The sequence below is a fragment of the Ovis canadensis genome, chromosome 5, assembly GCF_042477335.2.
Source record: "Ovis canadensis isolate MfBH-ARS-UI-01 breed Bighorn chromosome 5, ARS-UI_OviCan_v2, whole genome shotgun sequence".
Lineage (NCBI taxonomy): Eukaryota > Metazoa > Chordata > Mammalia > Artiodactyla > Bovidae > Ovis > Ovis canadensis.
In genome coordinates this window covers 51680625-51708111 of record NC_091249.1, presented here as the reverse complement: position 1 = coordinate 51708111, position 27487 = coordinate 51680625, and the positions used below count along the sequence as shown (strand labels likewise).

At 55.0% G+C, this 27487-nt stretch overlaps 1 protein-coding gene across 4 annotated transcripts; it reads left to right on the top strand.

Annotated features, from left to right (window-relative positions):
* Positions 1 to 612: 612 nt before the first annotated feature.
* Positions 613 to 20732, top strand: PDLIM7 (PDZ and LIM domain 7). 4 transcript variants are annotated; one of them, XM_069589556.1, is made up of 14 exons: positions 748 to 826; positions 1778 to 1883; positions 5455 to 5606; positions 5688 to 5718; positions 5799 to 6325; positions 6668 to 6684; positions 6944 to 7080; positions 7234 to 7270; positions 8213 to 8274; positions 8420 to 8657; positions 10051 to 10231; positions 19922 to 20042; positions 20129 to 20244; positions 20393 to 20732. In XM_069589556.1, the coding sequence occupies exons 5-14, from the start codon at positions 6089 to 6091 to the stop codon at positions 20477 to 20479; spliced, it is 1233 nt and encodes a 410-aa protein (XP_069445657.1). In that variant the 5' UTR covers positions 748 to 826; positions 1778 to 1883; positions 5455 to 5606; positions 5688 to 5718; positions 5799 to 6088; the 3' UTR covers positions 20480 to 20732. The 4 variants fall into 4 exon arrangements, 3 of the variants coding, with proteins under 3 accessions (XP_069445658.1, XP_069445656.1, XP_069445657.1); XR_011256988.1 differs by lacking the exon at positions 6668 to 6684 and having other exon boundaries at positions 613 to 826; positions 6207 to 6325; positions 7453 to 8274; XM_069589557.1 differs by lacking the exon at positions 6668 to 6684 and having other exon boundaries at positions 722 to 826; positions 6207 to 6325.
* Positions 20733 to 27487: the final 6755 nt, after the last annotated feature.

Here is a 27487-nt window from a genome sequence, read left to right as displayed (position 1 = left end):
GCGCTGCCGGTTCTGGAGCGGGTAGCAGGACATAACTCATCAAGACAGTCAGCACTTAGGTGGGGTCGCTGGGCTGCTGGCCGCTGACTGCGAGGGGTCGGCGGTAGGAACAGGTCAGGAATGAGTAACGATTGGGGCCAGAGCCAAGGGTCCCTACACCTGTGTCGACTGTCATTTTCTGCCTTCGGTGGAATGTTCTGCAAACAACTTCATGCTCCCCCGTGTCCTCCTCAACTAAGCCCACCTCGAGGTCCCCCCCCTCCACCAACTCTCCACCAAATCCGTCCTATTTAGAAATTCTGGAGCCTCCGATGGCTGTACCTTACGGCAAACTGTGCCTGTCTTCACGACGGCCCTGTGAAGCGAGTAGTATTGTCCCATTTTTCTGAGTTGGAAACTAAGGTTCACAGACAACTCAGATCCAGATCTGTCTGGTTCCCAAGTAGACTTTCTTTTCACTCAGCCAGCTGGAGGCGCAAAGGGCCAGGAAAGCGGAGGGTTAGGCTCCCAGACTAGGTGTCCAGCAGCCGAGACCCCGCCCAGACTCCGTCCAGGCCCCGCCCCACCGACGGGACCAAGGAGGGCTGTGTCTTAGAGCCCAAAGCTAGATGGGACCTGATGATTGGGTGGGGCGGAAGGATTGGGTAGGGCTTCCCACTGCCCGGGCGACCGCGACTTTTGGAGGGGGCGGGGCATCTGGCTCCGCCCCCCTACGCGGGCTCAAAGCGGATGGCAGCCGCGGGGGCGGGGTCAGAACTCGGGCGGCGGATCCCAGCGAGGCTCCTTGGAGCCCGCCGCGGAGCAGCGCCCCGGTGGGGCCCAGGAGGTACTTGGGACAGCGCGGGGCATCTCGGGCCGGACCAGGCGGGGGGCAGAGGCCTAATGGGGACCACAGAGGGGGCTGGGGGTCGTAGCCAGCTCTGCAGTTCCTCCGATGGGCCGTCGCCCCTACCCCCGCCCCCGCCTTCCTGCGGCGAAGCCGGCTGCGGCGGGGCTGATTGGCGCCTGCGCCGCTTCCTGCGCCTGGGACTCGGCCAGTGCTTGGGGCCCAGGCGGAGGCCCAGGGGGAAACTGAGTCACGTTGGGATGGTAGCAGTCCTGTGTGGGAGGCACCACCCTCACTGGGCTGCAGGATAAATCTTTTTCCTAACCATGCTTTGGAGTCCCAGCCCCCACCATTCCCTCCAGGGGCCTCGCCCCCGCCCAGAACCCAGCGCTCCCAGGGGTCCTGCCCTGGCTCTCAGTAGCTTCGACTGGGCTTGGAATGGCTAGGATTCGCTCCAGCCGCCTCCCTCCGCACCCCTCCCCCTCGCGGCCCAAGCCCCCGTGTTCTCTCCGAACAGTGTCAGTTTACACGCCTTATATAGTCCGAGCAGGCTCCAGCCGAGGCCTGCCTGTGGGGACCTGGGGGCGGGGGAGAGGAGTGCCGGCCCTGGACTGGCATTGCTGTCCAGACCAAGGCTCAAGACTGGCTGGGAAGGAAGTCATGCCAAAGTAGTCCTGCTGTCCACTCCTGGGTGAGAGGAACCTTATGAGTGGATGCGGGCTCCCTTCACCCCCCGCCCCAGTCCTTTGGGGAAGGGGGGTTGCCCCTGTCTTTCCAAAGTGAGTCTGCCAGCTAGCAGCCCAGCGCGACCTAACAGGGTGCCCGCCTACCCTCCCCCTGGGTGTGCTCAGCGTCTGCCAGTGCTTGTCTGGCGCTAGTCCAAGGCTGGTGTCCAGAGTAGGGCCTGCCTGTGCACCCACTGTGCATCACTCACTTTTTCTCTCCTCTCAGGAGCAGCACTATGGATTCCTTCAAGGTGGTGCTGGAGGGGCCAGCACCTTGGGGCTTCCGGCTGCAGGGGGGCAAGGACTTCAATGTACCCCTCTCCATCTCCCGGGTGAGCCTAGGTTGAGGGAAGGGTTCCTCTGGGGGTCTCTGGGTGCTCAGATCTCCAGTGGGCGGCAGGAGGAGTCTGAGCAGGAATGAGCCGACGTCACAGACCAGGAGGTGTCCAGGTCCAGAGCTGTGGGCATCTGCCACAAGGACTCCCAACTCGGTAGATACTGGGAAGGGAGCAGCCCTCAGACTTCCACAGCTCTACACTGCACCTTCTAGGCTCAGGAGTGTGCCCATTCTTCAGGAGGTGAACCTGCAGTCTCCAAGAAGTATCTATAAACTGCTTGAGGAGCAATGTTTGGTGCTAGGCCCCTGGGAGGGCACTCTGACTGCAGGAGCTCACTTCATCCTCATTGCCACCTAAGGAATAGCAACTGCCACCCTGTTTATTCAGATGAGATAACTCAAGACTCATTGAAGGAACTCTTTCATCGGTTCCATGGCAAAGCAGGCATGGGGCTTCAAACACAGGGATGGCCTGCAGTTTTTGTGGGTGGATAAGGTGCTTCTGCTTCTCCCCAGCCCAGGTGAGGACTTTTATCCCATTCACTGGTTCCATTCAGGATGCAGTGGTCTTTGGGTCTCTAGGGCTCTGACTTCAACTCCTGAGAGCCTGTCCTGGTGGGGGTGGAGCTGGAGGCTGGCTCCTCCCTGTGGCAGGGGGATTGCCTTATAAGCCCAAGAATGCAGCCCCATGCTGGGATAGTCAACTGGTGGCTGGAGTCTGCAGAACTAAAGAAGGCTGGCCTAGGCCTGGAACCCTGAACCCCATCAGTGGGCCCCTCAGCCGATCATCAGGCTGTGGCTACAACTGTGGGATCAGTTGTGGGACTCGGAGAACAAAGTGCCTGCCCTGAGAGGGTGAGGCCAGCCCTTGGGTTGGTGTCTCTTGACTGTAGTCTGGGGGTCAGGAGTGGGCGGGGATTTCTGTCCCCATATCCCCTTGACCAGAGAGGCACACCCAGGCTCCTGGTGGGCAGCTGTTGGCATGAAGCCCAGGGCAGGCACAGCCTGGAGGGGTCTAGAGATCCCAGCTTGAGGGGGCCCCAAGGTAGAGTCTGTTGTAGTTGGGCTTGGTGGCCAGGACCTGCAAGCAGTCACTGTTCCAAGGGACCCTTCCACGGGGTTTCCTGGAAGCTGCTCTGCCAGCAAGGTAGCTAAGGGCACTGATCTCCCTACTACTTACACCCAGCCCATACATAATACTCAAGCCTTGCCGTCTCTGGGAACTCATCCTATACTCCACTTCCTGAGAAAGTGCTGGTCAGTGTGGCTGGGAGCTTGGCTGACCTCTGAGCCTCAGTTTATTCATTGGTGGGGATGGGCAACAAAGCAGCCTAAGGGATGGACTTTCAGATGTGGCCTGTTGGGGGCACTCTGAGCTTGGGCTCTGTTGTTAGCAGCCCCAGCATGTGGGTGGGGCCACTGGCTGAGCCCAGCCCTGGAGTTGGACCTAGGCCCTGGTGGGTGGGAGTGAGGGTGGTCTTTTCGGAGCTGGGCTGGGCCCCCTCCCTCTCTCCTGACCCTAGCATGGAGGAGGAGAGGGAGGGGCTAGGGCTGGCTGGAGGCCCAGGCCTGGGAGATGAGGTAACGTCTGGGACTTGGGGGTTGGGCTGCTCAGTGGAGCCCTCAGGCTGACTCACCCCCTACTCCGTGTGGTGTCCAGCCCCCTGGCTTTTCCTCTCCTTGGTCCCTTGGGCCTCCTTGCTTTTCTCTCCAGACACATGCTGCCCCCCATCCCCAGGTCTCTTCTGCTTCTGTCTCCACCTCTGACTCCTCTGTCCCTCCTGTGTCCTCCTCATCCCAGAGAAGGAAGTAGTTGCCAGTTCCCCATCCCCTCTCTGGGAGCCAACAGCTCCAGCTCAACCGGAGACTCCCACCTCCGTGGGCTAGCCCACACTTCCCCCGAGCCAGCCATGTGGGTAGGGAGTGGCCAGACCAGGTTTCCCTTCTACTGACTCACTGTGACCTTGAGTAAGTCACTTCCCCTCAAGGGCATCACTCCCCCATGCCTATTATAAGGGGTTGGATTGAACTAGAGGTAAGATAGGGGATCCAAGCCCCAAAGCCAGCTTGAGGGTCAGAGAATCTTTCCATTCAGAGGGCTGACCTCTGAGCCCCAGCTCTCAATTCCCTGGAGGCTCAGATGGTAAAGAATCCTCCTGCAATGCAAGATACCTGGGTTTGATCTCTGGGTTGGGAAGACCCCCTGGAGAAGGAAATGACAACCCACTCCAGTATTCTTGCCTGCAGAATTTCATGGACAGAGGAGCTACAGTCCATGGGTTAACAAGAGTCAGACACAACTGAGGGACTAACACTTTCACTTTACTTTTCGCAACAGAGGTGGCCTAATAGGGTGGAGCCTGAGCCTGCCTCTTGAGCTGCTAGCTAGGCAACTAGAAGCAAGTTACTTAACCTCTCTTTTTCCCATGTATAAAATAGGTATATTCCCAGACTCTCCTCCACAGGGTTTTTGGAGGATTCGGTATGTGGTAATACTAGGTACTCGATAAATGTAAACTGCTGTTAGTACTTAGCAAGTAAAGAAAGGGCCACCCAGCTATCTTGCCCTTCTAACTTCTGAAGCATGAGGTAGAGCCATCAAACCGAGCTTTCCCTTCTTGCCCTAGTGCCATCAGTCTCTGGGTCTGATCCCTCTGCCACCTCTCTGGAACCTCTTACCTCCTCTTCCTGCCTGAATTCCTTCTGAGCATCAGCTCACCTGAGGAGCCTTATGGGGTCACAGGCAGCCTGTATTCCGCAAACCTCCCCAACTTGTGAAGTGTGATTCTACCTCCCAGTACTTCCCCGCAAGCCGGCTCAAGGCCAAGCCCGTTGCCAGGTAGCCAGGCAGACCTGTGGGCTTAAACTTGCGAACAGCAGTGCTGGTTCTGCCTGTGTTGCTGCCGCTAGGCCAGAGGGCTGGGAGGGCCCAGTTGGGTTCTTCAGAGTCACCTGTATCAAGACCCTGAGAAATACCCGACCCTGGGCCGTAAAACTGGTGCTTCCTAACCTTGAGAACACTTCTTTCAGCACTTGAGGTCTTCATAAGTAATTGGATCTTCTCACGCCCTAGGCAGCCCATTCCACTCTGTTTTCGCCAAAGCCCACCACTTCGCAGAAGTCATCTTCATGGTTTCAGCTCACGCATATACCACAAGCACACATGCACGCTTCATGCCCACATGCACAGCCAGAGGGCAGGTCTGGTGGGTGGAATGGCCTGGGCAAGAGGCCAGCAGGGACCTCAAAAGCTTTGGTTGGAGCTGAGACACTTGTGTTTTAGCCAGAAGGTGGCTGCGTGTTGATGTCAGCAGCTTCTGAACCGTGAGGAGGGTCCCTGGAGGTGAATGAATGTGTAAGCGGCGTGTTTGAGGTGATGGTGAAGCTCAAGGGAGCCCCACCCCCTCCCAGATGGCTTCAGTATTCGACAGGAGTCCAGAAACACATTGAAGGAAGAGACCCCTGGGTTCTGCGAGTGGGGCAGCTGAGGAAGGGCAGGGTTGGCTGCTGTTTGCCTGAGTTTGGTCTGCAGTCGTGGCCCTCCATGACCCTCCATCTCTCCATAGCTCACCCCTGGAGGTAAAGCTGCACAGGCTGGCGTGGCCGTGGGTGACTGGGTGCTGAGTATTGATGGCGAGAACGCGGGGGGCCTCACACACATCGAAGCCCAGAACAAGATCCGTGCCTGCGGGGAGCGCCTTAGCCTCAGCCTCAGCAGGTAAGCCTGAGCTGAGCCGCCCTGGCAGGTGGGCGTGCCCTTGGGCGTGGTCCATTATCACCCATTCCCCTTCTCTTCTAGGGCTCAGCCTGCTCAGAGCAAACCGCAGAAGGTAGGGGATGGGCTTGGGATATGCGGGCAGCAGGCGGGGTGGGACTGGACATCGAGGCTCACCTGCCCTCCCTGGTGCAGCCTTGGTACTCTCCCATCCCTGGCCGGGAGTAGAGGGTGGACGCCAGAGCTGGGGAGTCTGGGAACTGGGAGTTGGGCCAGGGACTGCCGCACGGTCAGAGCACCATGCATGTCTGCCTGTCGGTCCGTCCGTCCATCCGTCTGTCTGCCTGCCTCCTTCCCTCTCTCCCGCCGGCCTGTGCTGCAAGCTGCACCAGCCCACCCGCCCTCGGACTGCGTGGGCTGAGATCATTGCTCCCAAATGGGCCCCTTGAAACCTGAGTCGCCCCCTCCCCGGAGCCTCAGGCCAGATGTGTGGGGGTAGGGCTGGAGCACCGCTGGCCCCTTCGTGCCAGGGGACGCCCCCCTCTGGCCAGAGTCCCCGCCTCCTCCCGCCCTGCCCGCCCTCCCCGCTCTGTCTCTGCCCAGGCCCTGGCCCCTGCCGCGGACCCCCCGCGGTACACCTTTGCACCCAGCGCCTCCCTCAACAAGACGGCCCGACCCTTCGGGGCGAACCCGCCCGCAGACAGCGCCCCGCAGCAGAATGGGTACGTCTGTCCTGCCCGTCCACGCCGTGTCTCCACCACCGCACGCCCGCCGGCTGCCCGCTGCTGCTCTGCCTGTGCTGCGCCCCAGCCTGGCCGGAACCGTGCGACAGCGACCCCTGGTGGCTGGGGCGGGTACTGCAGGCACAGGGCCCCACCGAGGGTGTGGCTCGTGCCGCCGCCTCCTCGGTGGTAGCCTGGGGTTGGGATTTGATGTTGGCCGACTGAGCCCAGACACTCAGTGCAGCCTTCCCCCTGGCTATTCTGACCCCTTGCCATCTTTCTTCCTCCCCTTGTCTATCTCTTTGTACCTTTATCTGTCCATCTGTCTTATTTCCTTCACAGGTGCAGACCCCTGACAAGTCAGTGAGCCCCCTCTGCCTGTCCTCTCTTCCTTCCTTTTGGCACTCTGGGTGGTGGCCCCTCCCCACTCTGGCTGCCCTCCTTTCACCTTGGTTGCCCTCCTCCCCTCTCACTTCCCTACCCCACCCCTCACCCAGCAGGGCCCTGGCCTTGCCCTGCCCTCTTCCCCTCACTTTAGCCCACCTATATCAAGTCCGGGGAGGGGCCGCCCCTGCTGCCCACCCCAGCATGAGGTTCTGAGCCACACCCTCCCCACAGACAGCCGCTCCGACCGCTGGTGCCAGATGCCAGCAAGCAGCGGCTGATGGAGGACACGGAGGACTGGCGGCCGAGGCCTGGGACAGGCCAGTCCCGTTCCTTCCGCATCCTTGCCCACCTCACGGGCACCGAGTTCAGTAAGTGCCAGCCCAGGGAAGGGCGGACTCTGCTCCTGGTCCCCAGCCCGGACCCAGACTTAGCTGGAGCCTGCTCCGGCACCCTCTACCAGGGCTCAGGGCTGGGGTGGCCTTCTGTCTGCTCTTGGTCAATGCCTGCCTCTGCCCTCTCAGTGCAAGACCCGGATGAGGAGCACCTGAAGAAATCAAGGTAACAGGTCAAGCTGCAGCCCCTCCTTCTCATCTCCGGCCTCTCCCATTCCAGCCCTGTCTGCTCCTGGCCATCCCTAGCCGGGTTCATCCGTTCTCCTTCCTTCCTCTGGTCCTCCCTCCCTGCCTCCCTTCCGTCTCTCCTTCCTTCCACTTCCTTCTCCTTCTCTCTCTACCCCTCAGGGAAAAGTATGTCCTGGAGCTGCAGAGCCCACGCTACACCCGCCTCCGGGACTGGCACCACCAGCGCTCTGCCCATGTGCTCAACGTGCAGTCGTAGCCTGGTCCTCACCGGCCGGCTGCCCTCTCTGCCTCTTTCTTGCTGTTCCTCCGCCCCAGGGCACCTCCCCTTGGCGCCTCCAGCTTCTGCCTGCCTCACCCATCCTTTTTCTGCCCCTGGACTGAGCCTCCTGCTGTCCTGGCCCCAGCTGCCCTCCTGGCACAGGGCCCGGCTCCATCTGACACCACTGCCTTCACTCTTTGCCCTGTGGTACTGCTGTCTGCCAGGTCTGTGCTGGCTTTTTGGGCATGAAAATAAACATTCTCAGCCCTGCTTTCTCTGCCTCTGTTCTCTTATCTTTGTGGACTTGGTTTGCATTTGGGGTCAGGGGTGTTAGATGGTTCAGATCCAGTGTGGGCCCTGCCAGTATGGGTCTCAGTGGGTGGGGGTACTCAGCAAAAGGGCCCCCTGCCATCAGAAGGACCCTCGCGAGCGGCCCCAGAAGTGAGAGCCCTGCTTCACCTCCCAGCCCTGTGCGACAGACCAGCCAGCTGGAACCTGGCCAGGAGAAATTGCCCTACCCATCCCTGCCCTGGGGGGACCTGGAGTCCTCTGCTGTCATGTACCCAGGCATCTCTCATGGGGCCAGCAGGACCAAGTTTGGGGGGTGGGGCCATGCCAGGAGCCTCGGCCGTGCAGGGCCTTGAATGACAGATCTTACAGCCAGGTGCCCAGGACGGAAGCCCCAACCCCAGCCTCAGCTACACCCCAGGAACCCTGGCCTGGTGAGAGAGCGTGGGCTTGATGGGGAAGGGCGGGTAACCTCCAGAGGCATGGGGGTCGGGCCCCTCCAAGCTGCCCCAGGCTCTCCCCACTGTCCTGTGGTGTCCCTGGGCACCCCCATGGAGCCACTTTTCCTGGCCTTGGCAGGCCCTACCACCCCCAGTCCCACGAGCCGCCCACCCTGGGCTGTGGACCCTGCATTTGCTGAGCGCTATGCCCCGGACAAGACCAGCACGGTGCTGACCCGGCACACCCAGCCAGCCACACCCACGCCTATGCAGAACCGCACCTCCATCGTGCAGGCCGCCGCTGGAGGGGGCCATGGCGGGGGCGGGGGCAGCAACGGCAAGACTCCCGTGTGCCACCAGTGCCACAAGGTCATCCGGTGGGTGGCCCCGTTCCTTCCTACCCTGGTCTTTTCCTGAACTGGAACTCCAGCCCTTTCTGACCACTGCTCCTCCCATCTGTCTCCCTACTCATCTCAGCTGCCCCCTGCTCAGCCTCTCTTCAACATTTGGCCTGGCAAAATGGAGGGGTTGCCAACGACATAGCCAAGCTGCAGCCCTAGACTCGCTGCTCTCTGGGCCAGGAATGGCCTCCCTGCTCCCAGCCCCTCTGCCTTTCTCCTTCCTGCTCACTTGGTTTCTCTCTGCTAAGCCTCTCAAGTTCCTCCCTCTCTGCGCTGCTCCCCAGGGCCCAGCAGAGTCCCACAGCCCCCAGAATCGGATCTGTGTCAGGCCCCAGAACCTTCCTAGTTCTCATACGAGGCACTGCCCTGCTGTCAACTCCTGTCAGCTCTTAAGCTCTGGAAAGCACCCCCTCGTTCAGACATCCCCATTTATCTGGGATGGCCGGGTCCCTCTCCAGCATAGATGGAACAGGCCAGCAGAACAGAGTGGGCACCAGGCTCAGCTCAAGTACCCACTGGTCTTCAGGGCTCGCAGGTACTCCAGGCCTGCTGTCCCCCAGGACACCAACCCCTTGGGTTCAATTTATTAAGCTCAAGTCAGCAGTCTTCACCCAGTGTCACCTTCCTCCCTTTTCTGACACTACCCTTCTCCCTCACCTCCTGTCATCAAAACAGTGCAGCTTTTTAAAATATTTATTTGGGTGCCTCTGATCTTAGTTGCAGCACGTGGAACCTTAGTCGCAATGCACGTGCTCTCTAATTGTGGCACATGAGCTCAGTTGCCCGGAGGCATGTGGGATGTTAGTTCCTCAACTAGGGATTGAACCCGTGTCCCCTGTCTTGGGAGGCAAATTGTTAACCATTGCACCACCAGGGAAGTCCCACAATAGTCAGCTTTGTCTTGCTGTTTGATCTTAGGCAAGTCACCTTTCAAGCCTGTCTGTTCCCTCTTTGGAGAAGGCAGTGGCACTCCACTCCAGTACTCTTGCCTGGAAAATCCCATGGATGGAGGAGCCTGGTAGGCTGCAGTCCATGGGGTCACTACAAGTTGGACATAACTGAGCAACTTCACTTTCACTTTTCACTTTCATGCATTGGAGAAGAAAATGGCAACCCACTCCAGTGTTCTTGCCTGGAGAATTCCAGGGATGGAGACTGGTGGGCTGCTGTCTATGGGGTCGCACAGAGTCGGACACGACTGAAGCGACTTAGCAGCAGCATCAGCAGCTTCCCTGTTTGGAGATGAAGAGAATGAATGTTCCCTTCAAGGTTTCATAATGGGTGTGGGGTAAACCCTGTGGGGTGCTGGCCAGGAACCCCGACTTCATTTGCACCCACTCCCGCTCATTGCCCTCTCTTTCCCCTGCAGGGGCCGCTACCTGGTGGCGCTGGGCCACGCGTACCACCCTGAGGAGTTTGTGTGCAGCCAGTGTGGGAAGGTTCTGGAAGAGGGTGGCTTCTTCGAGGAGAAGGGGGCCATCTTCTGCCCACCCTGCTACGATGTGCGCTATGCACCCAGTTGTGCCAAGTGCAAGAAGAAAATCACCGGCGTGAGTGGGGCTGGCAGCTGGCGGGGGTGCTGGGAGGGCAAGCCTGACTCTTCAGCGTTGAGGAGTGTTGAGCAGCTCCTGGGCTGGGGGGCTCTCCCTGCAGGACCCTGTTGGAACCTTACCAGCCTCATAATTGGGCTACTATATTGACCTTACTTTACATTAGCCAGGATTGTCTTTACAGGTGACTTAAATCCTAACTCTAAAGGGCTCAAGCAGGAGAGATTTGGCGCCAGTAGTCAGAAAGGCTGAGGGCTGCTAACTTCTGGCCCAGCTGAATGCAGATCCAGGTCGTCAGGAGTCTTGCACTTGCCTCTGGTTTCATCTGTGTTGGCTTTGTTCCCAGCTTGCATTTCCATAGAAAGCGGCAAGATGCTGCTACATCAGTGGCTCCAGGGTTGCATCTCCCAGGTTAGCACTGCAGAGAAAGAGAGCACCCCTGTGCCAGCTGATGCATCGAGTCCCAGTGCTGATGCTCGTTGGCCTGGCTTGCTTCACATGCCCATCTCTGAATCAAGCCCTGTGACTCTAGTTGGCCAGGCCTGGGTGACACCCACCTCTGGAACGGGATCTGGTGGCCTTGCCTGAATCACAGGACTGGTTCCTTGAAAATAAAACCAGGGTGACATTACCCCAAGAGAGGAGGTAAGTGCTAGTCAGGCCAAAACAAGAGATGGCTACTATGTTAGGATTGCATTCAGCTTCAGTAATAGAGATTGAAACAGAAGGGGTAATGTTTACTTCAATTGCAAGAATGCCAGGGGTAGAAGAACAGCTCAGGGATGGCTTTAGGCTTTTCCTGTGTTTTAGTTCTGAAATCCTTAGCCTGTAGGCCTTTGTCCTCGAGTTTATTGTATCATGGTTGCCAGATGGCTGCTCAAGCCCCAGGCTCACATTCTTGTTGCACGTGGGAAGAAGAGGGAAGGAGCAGGAAGCTTCTTTTAATGAGGTTTTGCCTTTTGACTCGGGAAGAAAAACCAGGAACTTGCATCTTTATCTCAGTTGTTGGAATTGTTACTGTATGAGCACCTGGGCCAGTGAGGGCAGCTGGCAAATCCAGTATTTCAGCTACTGTTCTCTATAAGAGAGGAGGGCCAAAGGGGGTTGTGACTGGCTTTTGAGAGGCTAATGCAGTCTGCTGCCCTGAATGCGAATGCGTATGAAAAACGCGATCTCTAAAGGTAGGCTTGACGATACAGAACTATTGATTTGCAAAGGCAGAAGTTTAGGTTCAAAAACTTGTGATTCAAAACCCTATTCTTGGTAATTCCCTGGTGGTCCAGTGGCTGAGATTCTGCGCTCCCAATGCAGGGCAATTCCTGGGTCCAATTCCTGGTCAGGGAACTAGATCCCCTGTGCCACAACTAAGACTCCATGCAGCCAAAGAAATAATATATATATAAAAACGTATTCTTAAAAAAAAAAATCCTGTTCTTCCTACTGAGTCTAAATATGCAGCAGAGCCTGGCCTGGTCTCCTGCAGGGCAGCCTAGCTGCCACCTGGAGCTGGGTTTGGGACTTGGATCAGCACATGCTATGGGCTGAGAGTGATGCCCTATCTACCATCTCCCATTCATTGTGGACAGTGTGCCCCACATTGGGAATACCCTGTGATGAGACAGGCATGGTCCTGCCCCCAGGAACTCACACAGAGGAAGGGGACCCCAAGAGTGTCGAGGGTGAGCAGCCTAAGGAAAGAGGAACATAACAGGCAGGGTGACAGTTGAGGGGAGTTCAGCTGTGCCTGTGTGAAAACAGGCAGAGAAGTGCAGAGAGGGACAGAAAGTGCCCAAGGCTGCAGAGCATGACGGCCAAACCAGAGCAGCACCAGGCGTTGCGGTCTTCCAGCACTCACGCGTCTCCCTATTTTTGGATCCATGGGCAGAGCGTCCACATGTGGCCAGAGAGCTCTGTGCATGTGTGTGTGCTAAGTCACTTCAGTCGTGTCTGACTCTGTGACCCTATGGGCTGTAGCCCACCAGGCTCCTCTGTCCATGGAGACTCTCCAGGCAAGAATACTGAAGTGGATGGCCACGCCCTCCTCCAGGGGATTTTCCCAACCCAGGGATCGAACCTGTGTCTCCTGCATCTCCTGCATTGGCCGGAGGGTTCTTTACTACTAGCACCACCTGGGAAGCCCAGAGAGCTCCGTAGTAATGGTCATATTAGTGATAATTGCCTTGACCACAAGTGACAGAAAAAATAATGACAGCTGTTTCTCATGTAAGGAAGTTGAGAAGTAGGCAGTTTGGGACATGTAGGCAGATCCAGGCCTCCTGTATCTTGTTTCTCTGACATCTAAGCATTGACTTACTAACCACTCATAGTCCAAGATACCTCTTGAGCTTCAGGCAAAATTTCCATGCTCCAATTGGCTTCCTGTTCAGTTGCTCAGTGGTGTCAAACTCTTTATGACCCCATGGACTACAGCACACCAGGTTTTCCTATCCTTCACTATCTCCCAGAGTTTGCTCAAATTCATGTCCATTGAGTTGGTGATACCATCCAACCATCTCATCCTCTGTCGTCTGCTTCTCCTCCTGCCTTCAATCTTTCTGAGCATTGAGGTCTTTTCCAGTGAGTCAGCTCTTCATATCAGGTGGCCAGAGTATTGGAGCTTCAGCCTTAGCATCAGTCCTTCCAATGAATATTCAAGGTTGATTTCCTTTAGGATTGACTGGTTTGATCTCCTTGCTGTCCAAGGGACTCTCAAGAATCTTCTCCTAACTCTTACACCTGAACATGACTACTGGAAAACTATAGCTTTGATTATACAGACCTTTGTTGGGAAAGTCATGTCTCTGCTTTTTAATATGCTGTCTAGGTTCATCATAGCTTTTCTAAAAAGGAGCAAGCATCTGTCTTTTAATAAACACCTGGCTGCAGTCACTGTCCACAGTGATTCTGGAGCCAAGAAAATAAAGTCTGTCACTGTTTCCATTTTTTCCCAGTCTATTTGCCATGAAATGATGGGACCGCATGCCATGATCTTAGTTTTTTGAATGTTGAGTTTTAAGCCAGCTTTTTCACTTTCCTCTTTCTCCTTCATCAAGAGGCTCTTTAATTCCTCCTTGCTTTCTGCCATTAAGGTGGTATCATCTGTATATCTAAGGCTGTTGATATTTCTCCCAGCAAGCTTGATTTCAGCTTGTGATTTATCCAGTCCGGTATTTTGCATCATGTACTCTGCATATAAGTTAAATAAGCAGGGTGACAATATACAACCTCATACTCCTTTCCCAATTTTGAGCCAGTCCATTGTTCCATGTATGGTTCTAATTGTTGCTTCTTGACCTGCATACAGATTTCTAAGCAGGCAGGTCAGGTGGTCTGGTATTCCCATCTCTTTAAGAATTTTCCACAGTTTGATGTGATTCACACAGTCAAAGGCTTTAGTCAATGAAGCAGAAGTAGATGTTTTTCTGGAATTTTCTTGCTTTTTCTATGATCCAACGGATGTTCGCAATTTGATCACTGGTTCCTCTATTTTTCTAAATCCACCTTGTATATCTGGAAGTTCTTGGTTCACATACTGTTGAAGCCCAGCTTGAAGGATTTTGAGCATTACCTTGCTAGCATGTGAAATGAGCACAATTATGTGGTAGTTTGAACATTCTTTGGCATTGCCCTTCTTTGAAATTGGAATGAAAACTGACCTTTTCCAGTCTTCTAGTCACTGCTGCATTTCCCAAATTTGCTGACATATTGAGTGCAGCACTTTAGTAGCATCATCTTTTAGGATTTGAAATAGCTCAGCTGGAATTCCATTACCTCCATTAGCTTTGTTCATAGTAATGCTTCCTAAGGGCTACTTGACTATACTCCAGGATGCCTGCCTCTAGGTAAGTGACCACACCATCATGGTTATCCGAGTCATTAAAACCTTTTTTGTACAGTTTGTATATTCTTGCCATCTCTTAATCTCTTCTGCTTCTGTTAGGTCCTTGCCATTTCTGTCCTTTATTGAGCCCATCTTCACATGAAATATTCCCTTGGTATCTCTTAATTTTCTTGAAGAGATTTCTAGTCTTTCTCATCTATTGTTTTCCTCTATTTCTTTGCATTATTCACTTAAGAAGGCATTCTTATCTCTTCCTGCTATTCTTTGGAACTCTACATTCAGTTGGGTATATTTTTCTCCTTTGCCTTCGCTTCGCTTCTTTTCTCAGCAAGAAATTGGAAAAGGAAGAAGGAGTGGAAGGTTCTTGGGAGCCATCTTTAGAAGATAAGTTCAGTTTAGTTGTGTCCAACTCTTTGTGACCCCATAGACTACAGCATGTCAGGGAAGGACAGGGAACTGTCCTTCAACTCCCGGAGCTTGCTCAAACCCATGTCCATCAAGTCAGTGATGCCATCCAACCATCTCATTCTCTGTCATCCCCTTCTCCTCCTGCCTTCAATCTTTCCCAGCATTAGGGTCTTTTCAAATGAGTCAGTTCTTCACATCAGGTAGCCAAAGTATCGGAGTTTCAGCTTCAGCATCAGTCCTTCCAGTGAATATTCAGGACTGGTTTCCTTTTGGATTGGGCTATGGGTGCCATCCAGCCCTTCTGCTTCCATCCCATAGCCCAGAACTCAGTGGGCTATGACATTACTAAGCTGCAAGGGAGGCTGGGAAATGTCACTTTGTACAGCTATGTGCCCAGCAAAAAGTGAGGATTCCATCAGTAGAGTAGAAGGGAAGAAAGGATATTATCACAGTTTTGTGTTGTGGGTCATTTTCTATGTGTGGGCACCCAGCTTCACAATTATACTATGAAGTCAGTTTGATTATTCTCATCTTACAGATGAGGACATTTTGCCCAAGATTACAGTCATTTCCCCACTAACCTAATGGATACCGTGTTGGACTGTTCTATCAGAATGGGCTGCAACCCAGGACCTTTCTTTTTTTATTTTTTTATTCATTTTTGGCTGCACCAGGTCTTCATTGCTATGCAGGCTTCTCTCTATCTGCAGCAAGCGGGGGCTACTCTCTAGTTGTGGTGTATGAGCTTCTCGTTGAGGTGGCTTCCCTTGTTGCGGAGCACAGGCTCACTAGTTGTGGCACACGGGCTTAGTTGGCCCATGGCATGTGGGATCTTCCCTGACCAGGAATTGAACCAGTGTCCCCTGCATTGGCAGACAGACTCTTAACCACTGGAGCACCAGGGAAGTCCCCCCGGGACCTTTTTTAAGCTGGCATCTGGATTTGCTTCCCATAGATCAAGGCCCTAGCATTCTGTTCACTGACAGCCTCGCCTACATTACATCGCACTCTCGTCCTGCCCTGCCCCAGTTCTAGGTGGACAAAGTTAATGCCCAGGCTGCAGATACCGAGGCAAGGCTCACAGAGCCTGACTAGCTCCTGGGTCCTAGAGTATGCCCAGAATAAGGTGGCAAGCCCTGCTCCTGCCCCAGCCCAGTGGTTCCACATGTGGCCCAGGGGTACTCAGCTTCCCCTCTTGCAGGGGCTGCAAGGGGGCTGACAGACCACACCCTCTAGCAGGGTCGGTGGGGGGGATGGGCAGGAACCTAACTGTCCCACTTTACCATGGGCTTCAGGCTCTTAGAGCTCAGAGCATGGGGAAACACAGGACCATCTGGTTGATTCAGCAGACTTGGAGGGGAACTCTGGGGGATGGGGTGGACACATTAGAGGGGATGTGTCTTACTCTGGGGACCCTCTGGAAGACTGTTGTCAAGCCTTAGCAGTCACCACCAGCCCCCGTCACTCCGGTGCTGCAGTGACACAGGCAGCTGCATCTTGCCAGCGCAGTGCTTCCTTCCCCGCGGGCCTTTGCATGGGCTGTCCGCTGCTAGAAATACCCTTTAGCACTCTCTTTACCTCATTCCTTCTCAACTGGGATTCAAATAACACTTCCTCAGGGGCACTTTCCCTGATACCCACCCTCCCACCTGGCCAGGCTCCCCAGTGTTTGCTTACTGCCCTCCAGTCCTTTTGTCCCATCTCTTCTCCAGTGTGAAATTCATGGGCAGGGACCAGGGCTCTTTTGCTCATGTGTAATGCTGTACCTCATATATAAGAAGGGCTTCCCTGGTGGCTCAGTTGGTAAAGAGTCTACTTGCAATGCATGAGACCTGGGTTTGATCCCTGAGTCAGGAAGATCCCCTGGAGGAGGCCATGAAAACCCACTCCAGTATTCTTGCCTGGAGAATTCTATGGATAGAGGGTCGCAAAGAGTCAGACATGACTGAGCGACTTACATCCTAACATGTGTATAGAAGGTGGTCACTTAACACTTGAAGGAGTGAATGGAAGTGGCCTCTAAGCTGAACTTAATCATCAGTAGGAATTAGCTTGGACAAGGGTCAGGAGAGAATGCTGCAAGCAGAGGGAACAGCTTGTGTCACAAGGCAACACCCAGGGAGGGTGTGAGACAAGGTGGAATTGAAGGCAGGGTCCACGTCAGGGGTTCCGGAGCTGGGGACCGCTGAGGTCAGATGTGCCTCACTGTGCTTTCCCTGGGGGCAGGGGGAGGCAACTCGAGGAGGGGAACGGAACTGCTAGCCCTGGGTTAGGGTCATGGGACGGCAAGGGCAGACAGATGTAGGAAGCTTTGGGCATAAGGTGGATATGGAGAACTGGCTCAGAGACCTGCCTCCCTGTCCACATGCCCACTGGGTCCAGCTCCGGGCTCCCCATGCTCCTGCCGAGACCCTGTCCTGTTGGCCCACAGCCAAGTTCCTTCCCCCAGCGCTGATCTGGGACGGATCACTTTCTCTGGACCTTGCTAAAATGGGAGTGGCAGTAACTTCCTGGCCAGGCTGGTTGTGAGGTATATGTGAGAAATGACAGATTTGGGGGGGGACTGTGCCACACGCCTTGTGCGATTTTAGTTCCCCAACCACGGATTGAACCTGCACCTTCAGCAGTGAGCGGTGAATCCTAACAACTGGGCCACCAGGGAATTCCCTTGACAGTTTCTATAGTGGGCACGGACAAGCCAGCTGAGAGCTAGGTGCTCCGCATACTTATGTCTTGCTTTGTCCACACTGTTTCTTTCCTTATTATTTTTTCATAGTTTCTATTTAAAATGTATGTATTTATTTTTGGCGCTGCTGGGTCTTCACTGCTGCACGAGAGCCTTCTCCTGTTGCTATAAGCAGGGGCTCCTCTTCGTTGAGGTGCATGGGCCTCCCACTGTGTTGGCTTCTCTTGCTGCAGAGCATGGGCCCTGGGGCACAGTCTCAGTAGATGGTGGCATATGGGTCTGGCTACCTCTGCAGCGTGTGGAATTTTCCCTGACCAGGGATTGAACCTGTGGCTTCTGCATTGGCAGGTGGATTCTTAACCACTGGACCACCAGGGAAGTCTTTTTTTCCCAACTTGTTTAGTTATCTATTTTTGGCCGCTCTGGGTCTTCGTTGCTGCGCGCGGGCTTTCTCTAGTTGCAGGGAGTAGGGGCTGCTCGCTAGCTGTGGTACGCAGGCTGCTGGCTGTGCTGCCTCTCCTGCGGTGGCCCACGGGCTCTAGGGCACGCAGGCTCCAGTGGCTGCAGCTTGAGGGCTCCGTAGTTGTGGCGCACAACCTTGGTTGTCCCTCGGCCTATGGGATCTTCCTGGACCAGGGCTCGAACTCGTGTCCTCTGCATTGGCAGGCAGGCTCCTAACCAGACCACGAGAGAAGCCTCTGTTTCATTTTTAAAGTAATAGCCAATATTGAAAAATTGGATTTGACTTTAACACCTGGATTTCAACCTGAGCCTTGTAGGCATTCCTGAATGAAGCGGTCAGCACCCCCCCTGCACACGGAACACGTGCTCTCCCATGACACAGTCCCCACCTTGCCCCACTGTGTATGCCACCTGGCCTTGGCAGGCACCGGGTCTGGTACCCCTGGCCTCAGATGTGGGACCATTCTTATGGCAACCCGGCAAAGCTGGGATCAGGTTCCCAGTTCAACAGTGAAGGAACCAAGTGTCATGAGGAGATAAAGCTGTTGGGTAAGCCACCCAGCTAAGATCTGGCTGAACCCACAATCTGACATCCCTTGGGGCTCCACACTGCCTTCTGCCTGCTCCAGGAGTGAGTGCTACTCACCTGGTTGGCCCCAGGGAGAGCTCAGCCCACCTGTGGCCTCTGCTCTGTCAGGCCTCCAGTAGAGCAGGTTAACTTAGCTCACAAGCACTCATGATGCCTACCCATGGGCCAGGCACTGTTGGGATATACCAGCTAACAGAAATGTTAATAGTTCATGCCCTCCGAGACCTCATACTAGATCGGGAAGAAGGCGGTGGAGAGCAGACAATAAGCAAGAGACACAAGAGGTAAATTACCTGGTAGTATGCTAGTATGGGGGGCTTCCCTAATGGTTCAGATGGTAAAGAATCCTCCTGCAATGCAGAGACCCAGGTTCTCATGGGTCAGGGAGATCCCCTGGAGAAGGGAATGTCAACCCACTCCAGTATCCTTGCCTGGAGAATTCCATGGACAGAGGAGCCTGGCGGGCTACAGTCCATGGGGTCGCAAAGAGTCAGACACAACTGAGTTGCTAACACGCACACACGTTAGTACGGGAAGAAAGTGCACGGTTCAAGCTATTGGAAGCATGGCTTTGGGAAGAGGGGTTGGCATATGAGCTGATCGTGTCAGCGTGGGCCTTAAGGAAAAGGTGACCTTTGGGCAAAATCCTGAAGAGGGTGAGGGCTGAGCCTAGCAGATATCTGGGCCAAGCAGTCCAGGTAGAGGGGGCAGCTGGTGGGAAGCCCTAAGATGGTGTGCCCGGTGTATCAACCATGGACAAGAGGCCACGTGGGGGGAGCAGAGGGACGGAAGCCGGTCTTGCTGGCCTCTGGGCCTTTTCCTGGGCTTTGCCCTTTGCTCAGAGCAATGTAGACTAGGCAGGGATTCAAGCAGAGGAGAAGCTGGCCAGGCACAGGTTGATACCAGGCTGTCAGGGGCAGAGGAAGGAGCACAGAAGCCAGTTTTATGCACTCATCCAGGTCAGAGGTGCCCAAGGTTCACATTCCACATCAGGGAGGCTGTGAGAAGTGGCCAGTATCCGGATGTATCTTGAAGGAGAGTCTGGCCAGATTTCGGAGTGGACCCGAAATAAGGGACAAAGCAAGGAATTTGGCCCGTGCAGATGGAGTCACCATCCACTGAGACAGACGCTGTGGGAATATGCAAGGCGGAGTGTGTGGAGATTGGGAGCAGAACTTCAGATATAGCATAGTGAACAGCCACCAGGCTTCCCTGGTAGCTCAGCTGGCAAAGACTCCTCCTGCAGTGCAGGAGATCCCAGTTCGATTCCTGGGTTGGGAAGATCACCTGGAGAAGAGATAGTCTGCTCACTCCAGTACTCATGGGCTTCCCTGGTGGCTCAGATGGTAAAGAATCTGCCTGCAATAAGGGAGACCTAGGTTCGATCCCTGGGTCTGGAAGATACCCTGGAGGAGGGCATGGCAACCCACTCCAGTGTTCTTGCCTGGAGAACCCCATGGACAGAGGAGCCTGGCGGGCTACAGTCCATGGGGTCGCAAAGAGTCAGACACGACTGAGTGACTAAGCACGGCACAGCACAGTGGACGTCCCCAGGGATGCCTTGGGGTTGGAGAGAGAGAGTGGGAGCAGTGGGTGTGCAGATCAAACATTTATCTGGAAAGGAAGGGGCCCCAGCCAGTCTGCCTCTGTCCCGGGCTCTGAAGAGGAGGGTGCCAAGCTGCCAAGCGGCTGTTGCCCCCTCAGGAGGTCATGCACGCTCTGAAGACGACCTGGCACGTGCATTGCTTCACCTGCGCGGCCTGCAAGGCGCCCATTCGGAACAGGGCCTTCTACATGGAGGAGGGGGCCCCCTACTGCGAGCCAGGTATGGCTGGGCCGGCGGAGAGGGCGGGCTGCAGGCAGGGGGGAACCCAAGTCCCCCCTCCACTTGGCTTCTCTCTGCGTCTCCAGACTATGAGAAGATGTTTGGCACAAAATGCCGAGGCTGTGACTTCAAGATCGATGCCGGGGACCGCTTCCTGGAGGCGCTGGGCTTCAGCTGGCATGATACGTGCTTCGTGTGCGCAGTGAGTACCCCTCTTTGGACCCAGGCCCTGTCCCCAGAGCCCTGTGTTCTTCACCCGCCTCCCTTCCACTCCTGCCTCTGGGATTCCTGAGAGGTTGGGAATGGCCCTCTGCTGCTACGCCTCTTAACTGCGCCTTGGCTGTTCCCAGATATGTCAGATCAACCTGGAAGGAAAGACTTTCTACTCCAAGAAGGACAAGCCCCTTTGCAAGAGCCACGCCTTCTCCCACGTGTGAGCCCCTCCCACCCACTGCTGCCCACCCCAGCCTACCCAGCTCGAGGGGTTTGCTGATTCTGGAACCATCGCTCCAGATTTCTGGGTAGGGCTAGCAAAAGTTGCCCTGACCCTGACTCCTGGCCCGAGCCTGGGGTCCCCCAGGCCCCACCCCCTTCACCTCCCCTACTCCCTCCACCACCTTCACACACTGGTGCTGGCCACACCGGCCCCTGCTCACGTCCAGTGCTACAATAAATCTGTCTCTAGCTGTGTGTGTGCCTCCCCCGTGCATCAAGAAAGGTGGGATCTGAGGCCTGTAGCAGGCTGGAGACTAAATTCTCCAGGGCTGACCATCCTGGTAGACCTATGATGGGGACAAGGAGGATTCACGGTCAGCAGGAGGAGGCAAAGGGGAATCTCACATGCTGGGCCCAGGACCCACAGAAGTTGGAGGTGCCTGGTCTGGCTTGGCTTGGCAGTCAGAGAAGAGGAGTTGGAGGGGCATCCTCAGGGGTGTAACGTGGAAAATGGTACACCCAAGTGGGGGTCCAGAGGGGCTGCTGCCATCGTATGCTGCAGGCAAAGAAAGGGGGCTGGAGAAGGCAGCCCCCTAGTCCTGGAAGTGCCAGGATGAGGAGCTGGGACTGCTTCCTGAGGGCACGGTGGGGAGAGCCAGGCACAGAATGTTCAGATTTGTGTTGTAGAAAGAGCCTCTGGGAGCCATGAGCAGGATAAGCGGAAGGAGGGAGGCTGGGAGGAGGGGCAGTGAGGAGGCTGGGAAGGAAGGAGCATCAAACCACATGGCAGTGACTGGTCTCAGGCCTGGAGTAGAGATGTGGGGGGTGAGAAGTGAGAAGAGGAAGGAGGGCACCCGGAGTATACCAGTCATTCCTCCCATTATCTCACGCAGCAGCCCTGTGGGGTGTCTGCACTTAGTCTCATAAACGAAAGCTTAGGAGACCTGACCAGAGCTGCACTGCTCTGATCCACGAGCCCGGCCAGCAGCCAGGCCTGAATCTGGGCACACCATCCTGAGACTGGCTGGCGCTAAGCACCACGCTCCAGGGATGCCCCTGCAGAGCTCGCCTCTGCCTGCTGCCTCCAAACCTGGAGGCTCTGGCGGTGGCCCCATCTTTCCCCAGGGCCTCTTGCATCCCATTGGTGACCTCCACTACCCCAAGGGGACTGTCATTCCTTCCATTCCAGGCTTGAACTGGAGAGGGACTGAGGAGAGGGCCCAAGCTAGACCAGGAGAGCATGGTGCCCCCATAGCCACCTGTCCTTCAGGGCTTGCTGGCATGAGGAACTTTATAGCACATCTGAAGTTGGCGTTCTCAACAGGTACTCGGGCCTGTTCCCTTTAAGAGAAGAGCAGGGCCTCTGTGTTGTGTCTTCTCCAGGACCCCTGGAGCAGGAGTGCAGGACTTTGCATGTCACTTTCATGATATCTTACCAGACTCTAAAACACTGCCTAGAACACAGTGGGTACCCAGTGAATGTTGAATGACTGAATGAGGTGCCTACAAGACATTTAGGAGACAAATCCAGGAAGCAGCTGAAGATTCAAGTCTAGATACACCTTGGATTAAATTTGGGAGTGAGTTCAGGGCAGTTATGGCAGATATTCAACCATTATCACAGATGCTCAGAGAGGGGCCCCGGCAGGTCACATGAGTAGAGCGGGTAGGATGTGGTTTTCTTTCAACATAGACATTCCTGGCATATTCAGTGAAGAGTATCTCTCACTTCCACAAGGAAATGTACTCTCTCCCTCTTCTCTTGAACCATGAAGACCTCCCAGTCCATCCTTGGTTTCCATGGATACAAGCCAGCAAGAGCACAGGGGCAGATGGTTAAGTGCTGGTCTGTGGGGAGCCTTCTGGGGGCAGCCGTGTGGGAATGCTGAACTGTGGCCAGACCTGCCAGTTTACCAACAACATCCAGAGATTGACACTTTTATGTGAAATTTGGTTTTTCAGTGTTGGCAACTAAGATTTTTTAAAATCTTATTAAAAAATATGTATATATACCGTGGACCAAATCTAGTGTGACGATGGCCAGGGCCCCAGCCTAGAGAAGACGAGAGATGGGGAACAGCAGCAACATCACAGGGCAGGGCAGAGAAGGCAGAAGGAGCCACCAGAAGTGGAGGACCACAGCCTTTGGAGGGAGGGAGCGTGGGCAGGGAAGCCCGGGGTGGGGGCAGGAGTGTTTCCAGCAGTGTCAGCCAGGCAGATAAGGCTGAGGAGTCCCCATGGCATTTTGCAACAAGGTGACGTTTGCTGGATCAGTTTTGCTGAGAGCTGGGGCCAGTGCCAGGTTTGGAGGAAGAAGGGGAGGGTGTAGAGAGTGAGTCGATGAGAGTGTGTGGACAGCTGTCTTAAAAGGTTTGACTGTGGTGGGCCCTGAGAACCTCTAACAGCTGTGGTCAGCTGAGCTGCTAGGAGGGGTGGAGGAGGCAGCTTGAAGGCTCCTGCCAAGGGGAGGTGGTTGAAGAATCTTGAGGGCAGATGTAAGGGGAGAGTAAAGGGAAGAGGAGAAAGCTGGGGACTGAATCTCAGGAAAGCGGAGCTTTTTAGATGGAAGTCAAAACAAGCATGGGGCACTTGCTCTGAACAGCTACCTCTCTGCTGGAACCACAGAGAAATCGCTTAGATGTCATTTAATCATTAAAACATGCTTAAAAGAGATGTCATTCAAGGCATGTTTCAGAGGAGGGACCTGAGGCTCAGAAAGGGAAAGTGACCTCTCCAGAGCTACCCAGCAGCCCAGGTCTAGTCCGTGCTTCCCAGATTAAAGGCGGAGTTGCTTCCCACTGCACCTCCCAGCTCCCCACCCCTCTCCAGCACAGAGCTGCAGGGATCACTGTGTTCTCAAGTTTCAGGTGCAAGGCTATACAGGTGGAGGCCAAGGGTACTGGGAAATGTCTTTGTACCCGGCACGGGGGTCATTAGCGCCCTGGGAGTGTGCAGTCCCCCCAACCGAGGGGGCAGAGCCCTTGGCAGGGGGCTGAGTGGGCAACTGGAGAGACAGCAGGCCAGGGAGGGGCTTTTTCCAGTTCTGAGCGGCTTGCACTCATTTGAAATCAGCAGGGAAACAGGCGGTGGAGAATAGGGTACACAGGGAAGGACTGACGATTCTCGATTCTGATGCTGCTTCTCTGTGCTGGGCCCCACGTGGGCCTTGGAACACTCACAAGGCACACAAGGTCCTGCTACAGGAAGGGAGCTGAGGCTAGGGACTGGGGGCCTAGGCCCACGGCACACTCATGGAGCAGCCACGGAGGCTGGGATTCGAACCTGAGTTGGCCTGAATCCAAAGCCAAACCTGAGATTGGAGGAGAAGTTCCTCCCCAGCTGGGACCTAAAGTGGGGCAAGGTGGGGGTTCTGGGGGGCAAGAGGCAGCTTTCTGGGAACGTGCAGAGAACTCAAGAGGCTGGGACCAGCCCTGAATAGCCAAGGAAGTTCCCAGGACCAGCCTAAGTTCTCCCACTCAGGACCTGGGGGTGCTAGAAGGTCAGCTTTGTTTTCACCCTTGTCTCTTGCCACTGACAAAAATGACTGTTATTTGGAGACTGGGTCAACTAGGAAGGACTCTCAGCTGCAATTCAAACTAGTTTAAGCAAAAAACAGGGATAATTTGTCTCATTTAACTGAAAAGGTCAATGGCTTCAGACACAGCAGGATCCAGTACCCAAGGATGTCAGGATGATTTCAGGAGGCTGAGTCCCTGCCCTCCTTTTCTCAGTTCTGGCTTTAGTCTCAGGCAACTCATCCCATTATCAGCAAAAATGCCCCTCAGCCAGCTCTAGTCCCACATCCTGCCAGCTCAGCAGCCCACCAGAGATTCTCGATGGTTCCAGCAAAAAGTCCCAGGGCTGATACCCATTGGACTTAATGGGATCATGTGTCCACTTCTGAAGCAGCCACTGGTTCTGACCCACTGGCCTGAATCACATGCTGTTCTCTGGAGCCTGCACTGGAAAATCAACTGGAAGACAGGCAGGGATGGCTGATCATGGATGTCCACTGCGCTGGGCAGACATCTTACTCTCCACATTCAGGATCCCTGCCCCCAGACTCCTTCCCTTGGCCCCACAGCTATAGCCTCAGGAGCTACTTCTGACCAATTTCCAGGCCAGGCTAGCCCCCTGGATGTAGAAATACAGGTGCTAGAAGGACAAGCAGGGAGAGTGTGTGCTATGCTGAAGGGATGCAGGGTAGACAGGTTTCTATACGGACTTTGCCACTCTGCCTTACAGGGCGAGTCACTGCCCCTCTTTGAGCCTCGGTTCTCCCATTTGTGAAATAGTAATGATAGCCAACATGTCAATAGCATCTACTATGTGCAGCTGCCATTTTAAATGCTTTCTAGATACTTTTTTCTTAAATCCTCAACAAATCCTATGATGTGGATACCATCATTATCATTCCCATTTTACAGCGAGACAAGAAAGGTCAAGTAGGAGTCTAAAGTCACACTGTAGCAAGGTCTGTGCAACTCAGGAGCAGAGCTAAATGGTGAAAGTGGCTGGGCCCATGCCAGAGGCAAGATCTGAAAAGCGATGGGAGCATTGTAATGATTAGGGCGAAACTTCTGCAGGTATGCTTGGTAGGAACCTGCAGAGGCAGGGGGAGGGCAGAGAAGGCTCCAGGTACTGAAAAAGTCCTGAAACCTACATGTCAGCCTTGAAGCCTTATCTGAGAGGTGTGGGGGAGCACAGAGCAGGAAGATGGGCGTGGGAGAGTGGGGCTGCACAAAGGTGGGTGTGGGAGGGTGGGGCTGCAAGGAGGAAGGGGAGGGGTTTTTGCTTTCTAAGCCTTCACTCTATCACATTTTATCCACACAACACATTATCAAAGAGGAAACTTGGGGAAAGCATTTTACTCAAGGTCACACAGTAAATGACCAGCTTTGGGATGTGAATCCTCCTTTCTTAGCTTTTCCACTCTGGGGACTGAGAAGCCATTGGACAAGCCTCCCAGTGCTGGAGGGGGCAGGGGGAGCAGCTGGGAAAGGGGACAAGGTCAGGATCTTGGGGAGGGAGAGACTTGAAGGGCGATCAGTGCTGGGAGTGGTAGACATAAAACTCTGGTGGGAGAGCCTCCAAGGAGGCACCCAGCACCCACCCACCATGGCTGAGCATGTGGGTTTCAGGGCTTTGCAGAGGAGGGAGTGATCATTAGTCACCCTGTTCCCACTGGTTGAGGAAACTGAGGACTACAACGGGGCCAATGAATTTGGCAATTTAGGGGTCCCTGGTGACCTCAGCCAGAGCAGTGCCAGAGACCATGCGGGAAGGAGGCAGAGTACAGATAAATTATAGGATGGTGATGATGTGAAGGGGTGAAGGGTGGGCTCCAGGGAATATGAGCAGGGAACCTCCTTGCTCCTCTGAAAATAGAGAAAACTGGGCATGGGGCATATGGGGACTCTCTGTACTATCTTTGTAATTTTTCTGTGAATTTCAAGCTGTTCTAAAATTAAAAGTTTATTTAAAAATATAGATGGCAAAGAGGTAAGAGTGGGTGTGGCTAGAATTTGTAGGTGGCTGGGGGAGGCAGGAATTTGAGAAAGACAGCCCGCAGGTGCAGGTAGGGCTTCTGTGTTTTGGATGTGAAACTGAGCAGGAGGCTGGGGAGGGGGCTTTGGGATGGGGAAATGAAAGCTGGAAAAAGTCAAAGGAAGCAGGAAGGGACTGAGGCCTGAGATCCCTCAACCTATCCTTCCCAGGCACCCCTCAGCCCCGCTGTGGAGTCTTCCTCTCTCCCTAGAATCTCACGGATTCTGCTTGGGACTTGCTCCAAATAGGGGCCCTGGAGAAACTGACAGGACCAGGGGTCCAGGGGCATAGTGCTAAGAATTCCCCAGGCGGGGGCCTGTGGAATCTTTTGAGTTTTAAGGGGTTCTTTGTACTCCAAAGTGCTGGGATCCACTACTGGAGATCAATGTACATACTTCTTTCCTCTTCTTGGTCCAGCTGCTTGGTTACACAGCTCAGAATTCTGAGGCCCAGCCCCACCCCCCAGATTGGACCAGAAAAAGTTTGCTCAGGTTCTGCCACCTCCTCTGGGAAGACAGGGGTGGGAGGCTTTGCAGGTGGTGATCAAGGCTTCTGAGAGCTGCAGAGGGTTTCAGGAGCCCAGCTTAGACAGGAGCAGAGCTGCTGCAGGAGGCCCTGACAGTGGTGCCCACTTCCCTGCAAGAGACTCCTCTGAGGCCCCAGTGTTTTCTGTGCTCAGAGCTTTGGGAACTAAAGGTGCCAGGGGACTGGCCCTAGAGAGTCCTTGGAGAAGCCCTGCCCTGGGAGTCTGGGGTTAGATGCTGCTTCCAGAACTCTACTTGGGATTCCTCTGGGAGACCTGAGGCTTGGGAGAGAAGGCAAAGGATTTCCCAGGCTGGCCTCACTTAAGAGGGCTCCGGGCGGGGCGGGGGGGGGGGGGGGGGCAGCTGGTGGGGGAGGGGTGTTCAGTATAGAGTGGGGTGGAGATGAGTTACAGGTTGGGAATGTCTGAGTAGGAAGCCGAGAATGGTCTAGGAGGCAGGGGTGGAGGGGTGTGGTTGGAACAAAGATCAGAAGAAGAACAGCTTAGGCTGGAATAAGGAAGGTGCAGGTAGAGCTGGGGTCTGACGAATGGGTAGGGGTTTGCACCAAGCATACGGTCGGTTGGGAGTGGGGCTGGTGCTGGGAGGGGAAAGAAATGAGGATGGGCTACAGATGGGCCAGGGGTTGGGGACATAGGTTGGGATGGACCAGGGATGGCGGTGAGGCTAGGGTGGAGGGAGATCAATGAAGGACAGAGTGGGGCTGGGCCGGATTGGAATGGAATGGATTTGCGATTGGGACAGGGAGTTGGAAAGAAGAGAGCTGAAGTTGGGCCTGGATAGGGCTTGGTGAGGTGGGGATGGGGAGAAGGGGATCAAGGCGGGGGGCGGGAACCGAGGCCCTAAGGTTTGTGGCTGGGGACCCCACATGGGAGAACTGGGACGTGGGAAGAACGGCCCCTGGGTGCCGAGTGGTAGAGC

Coding starts and splice junctions, on each gene's coding strand:
- PDLIM7 (XM_069589557.1), top strand. CDS start 1,788: ATGGATTCCTTCAAGGTGGTGCTGGAGGGGCCAGCACCTTGGGGCTTC. Junction 7,081..7,233: donor CCTCACGGGCACCGAGTTCA/GTAAGTGCCAGC, acceptor CTGCCCTCTCAG/TGCAAGACCCGGATGAGGAG. Junction 10,232..19,921: donor GCAAGAAGAAAATCACCGGC/GTGAGTGGGGCT, acceptor TTGCCCCCTCAG/GAGGTCATGCACGCTCTGAA.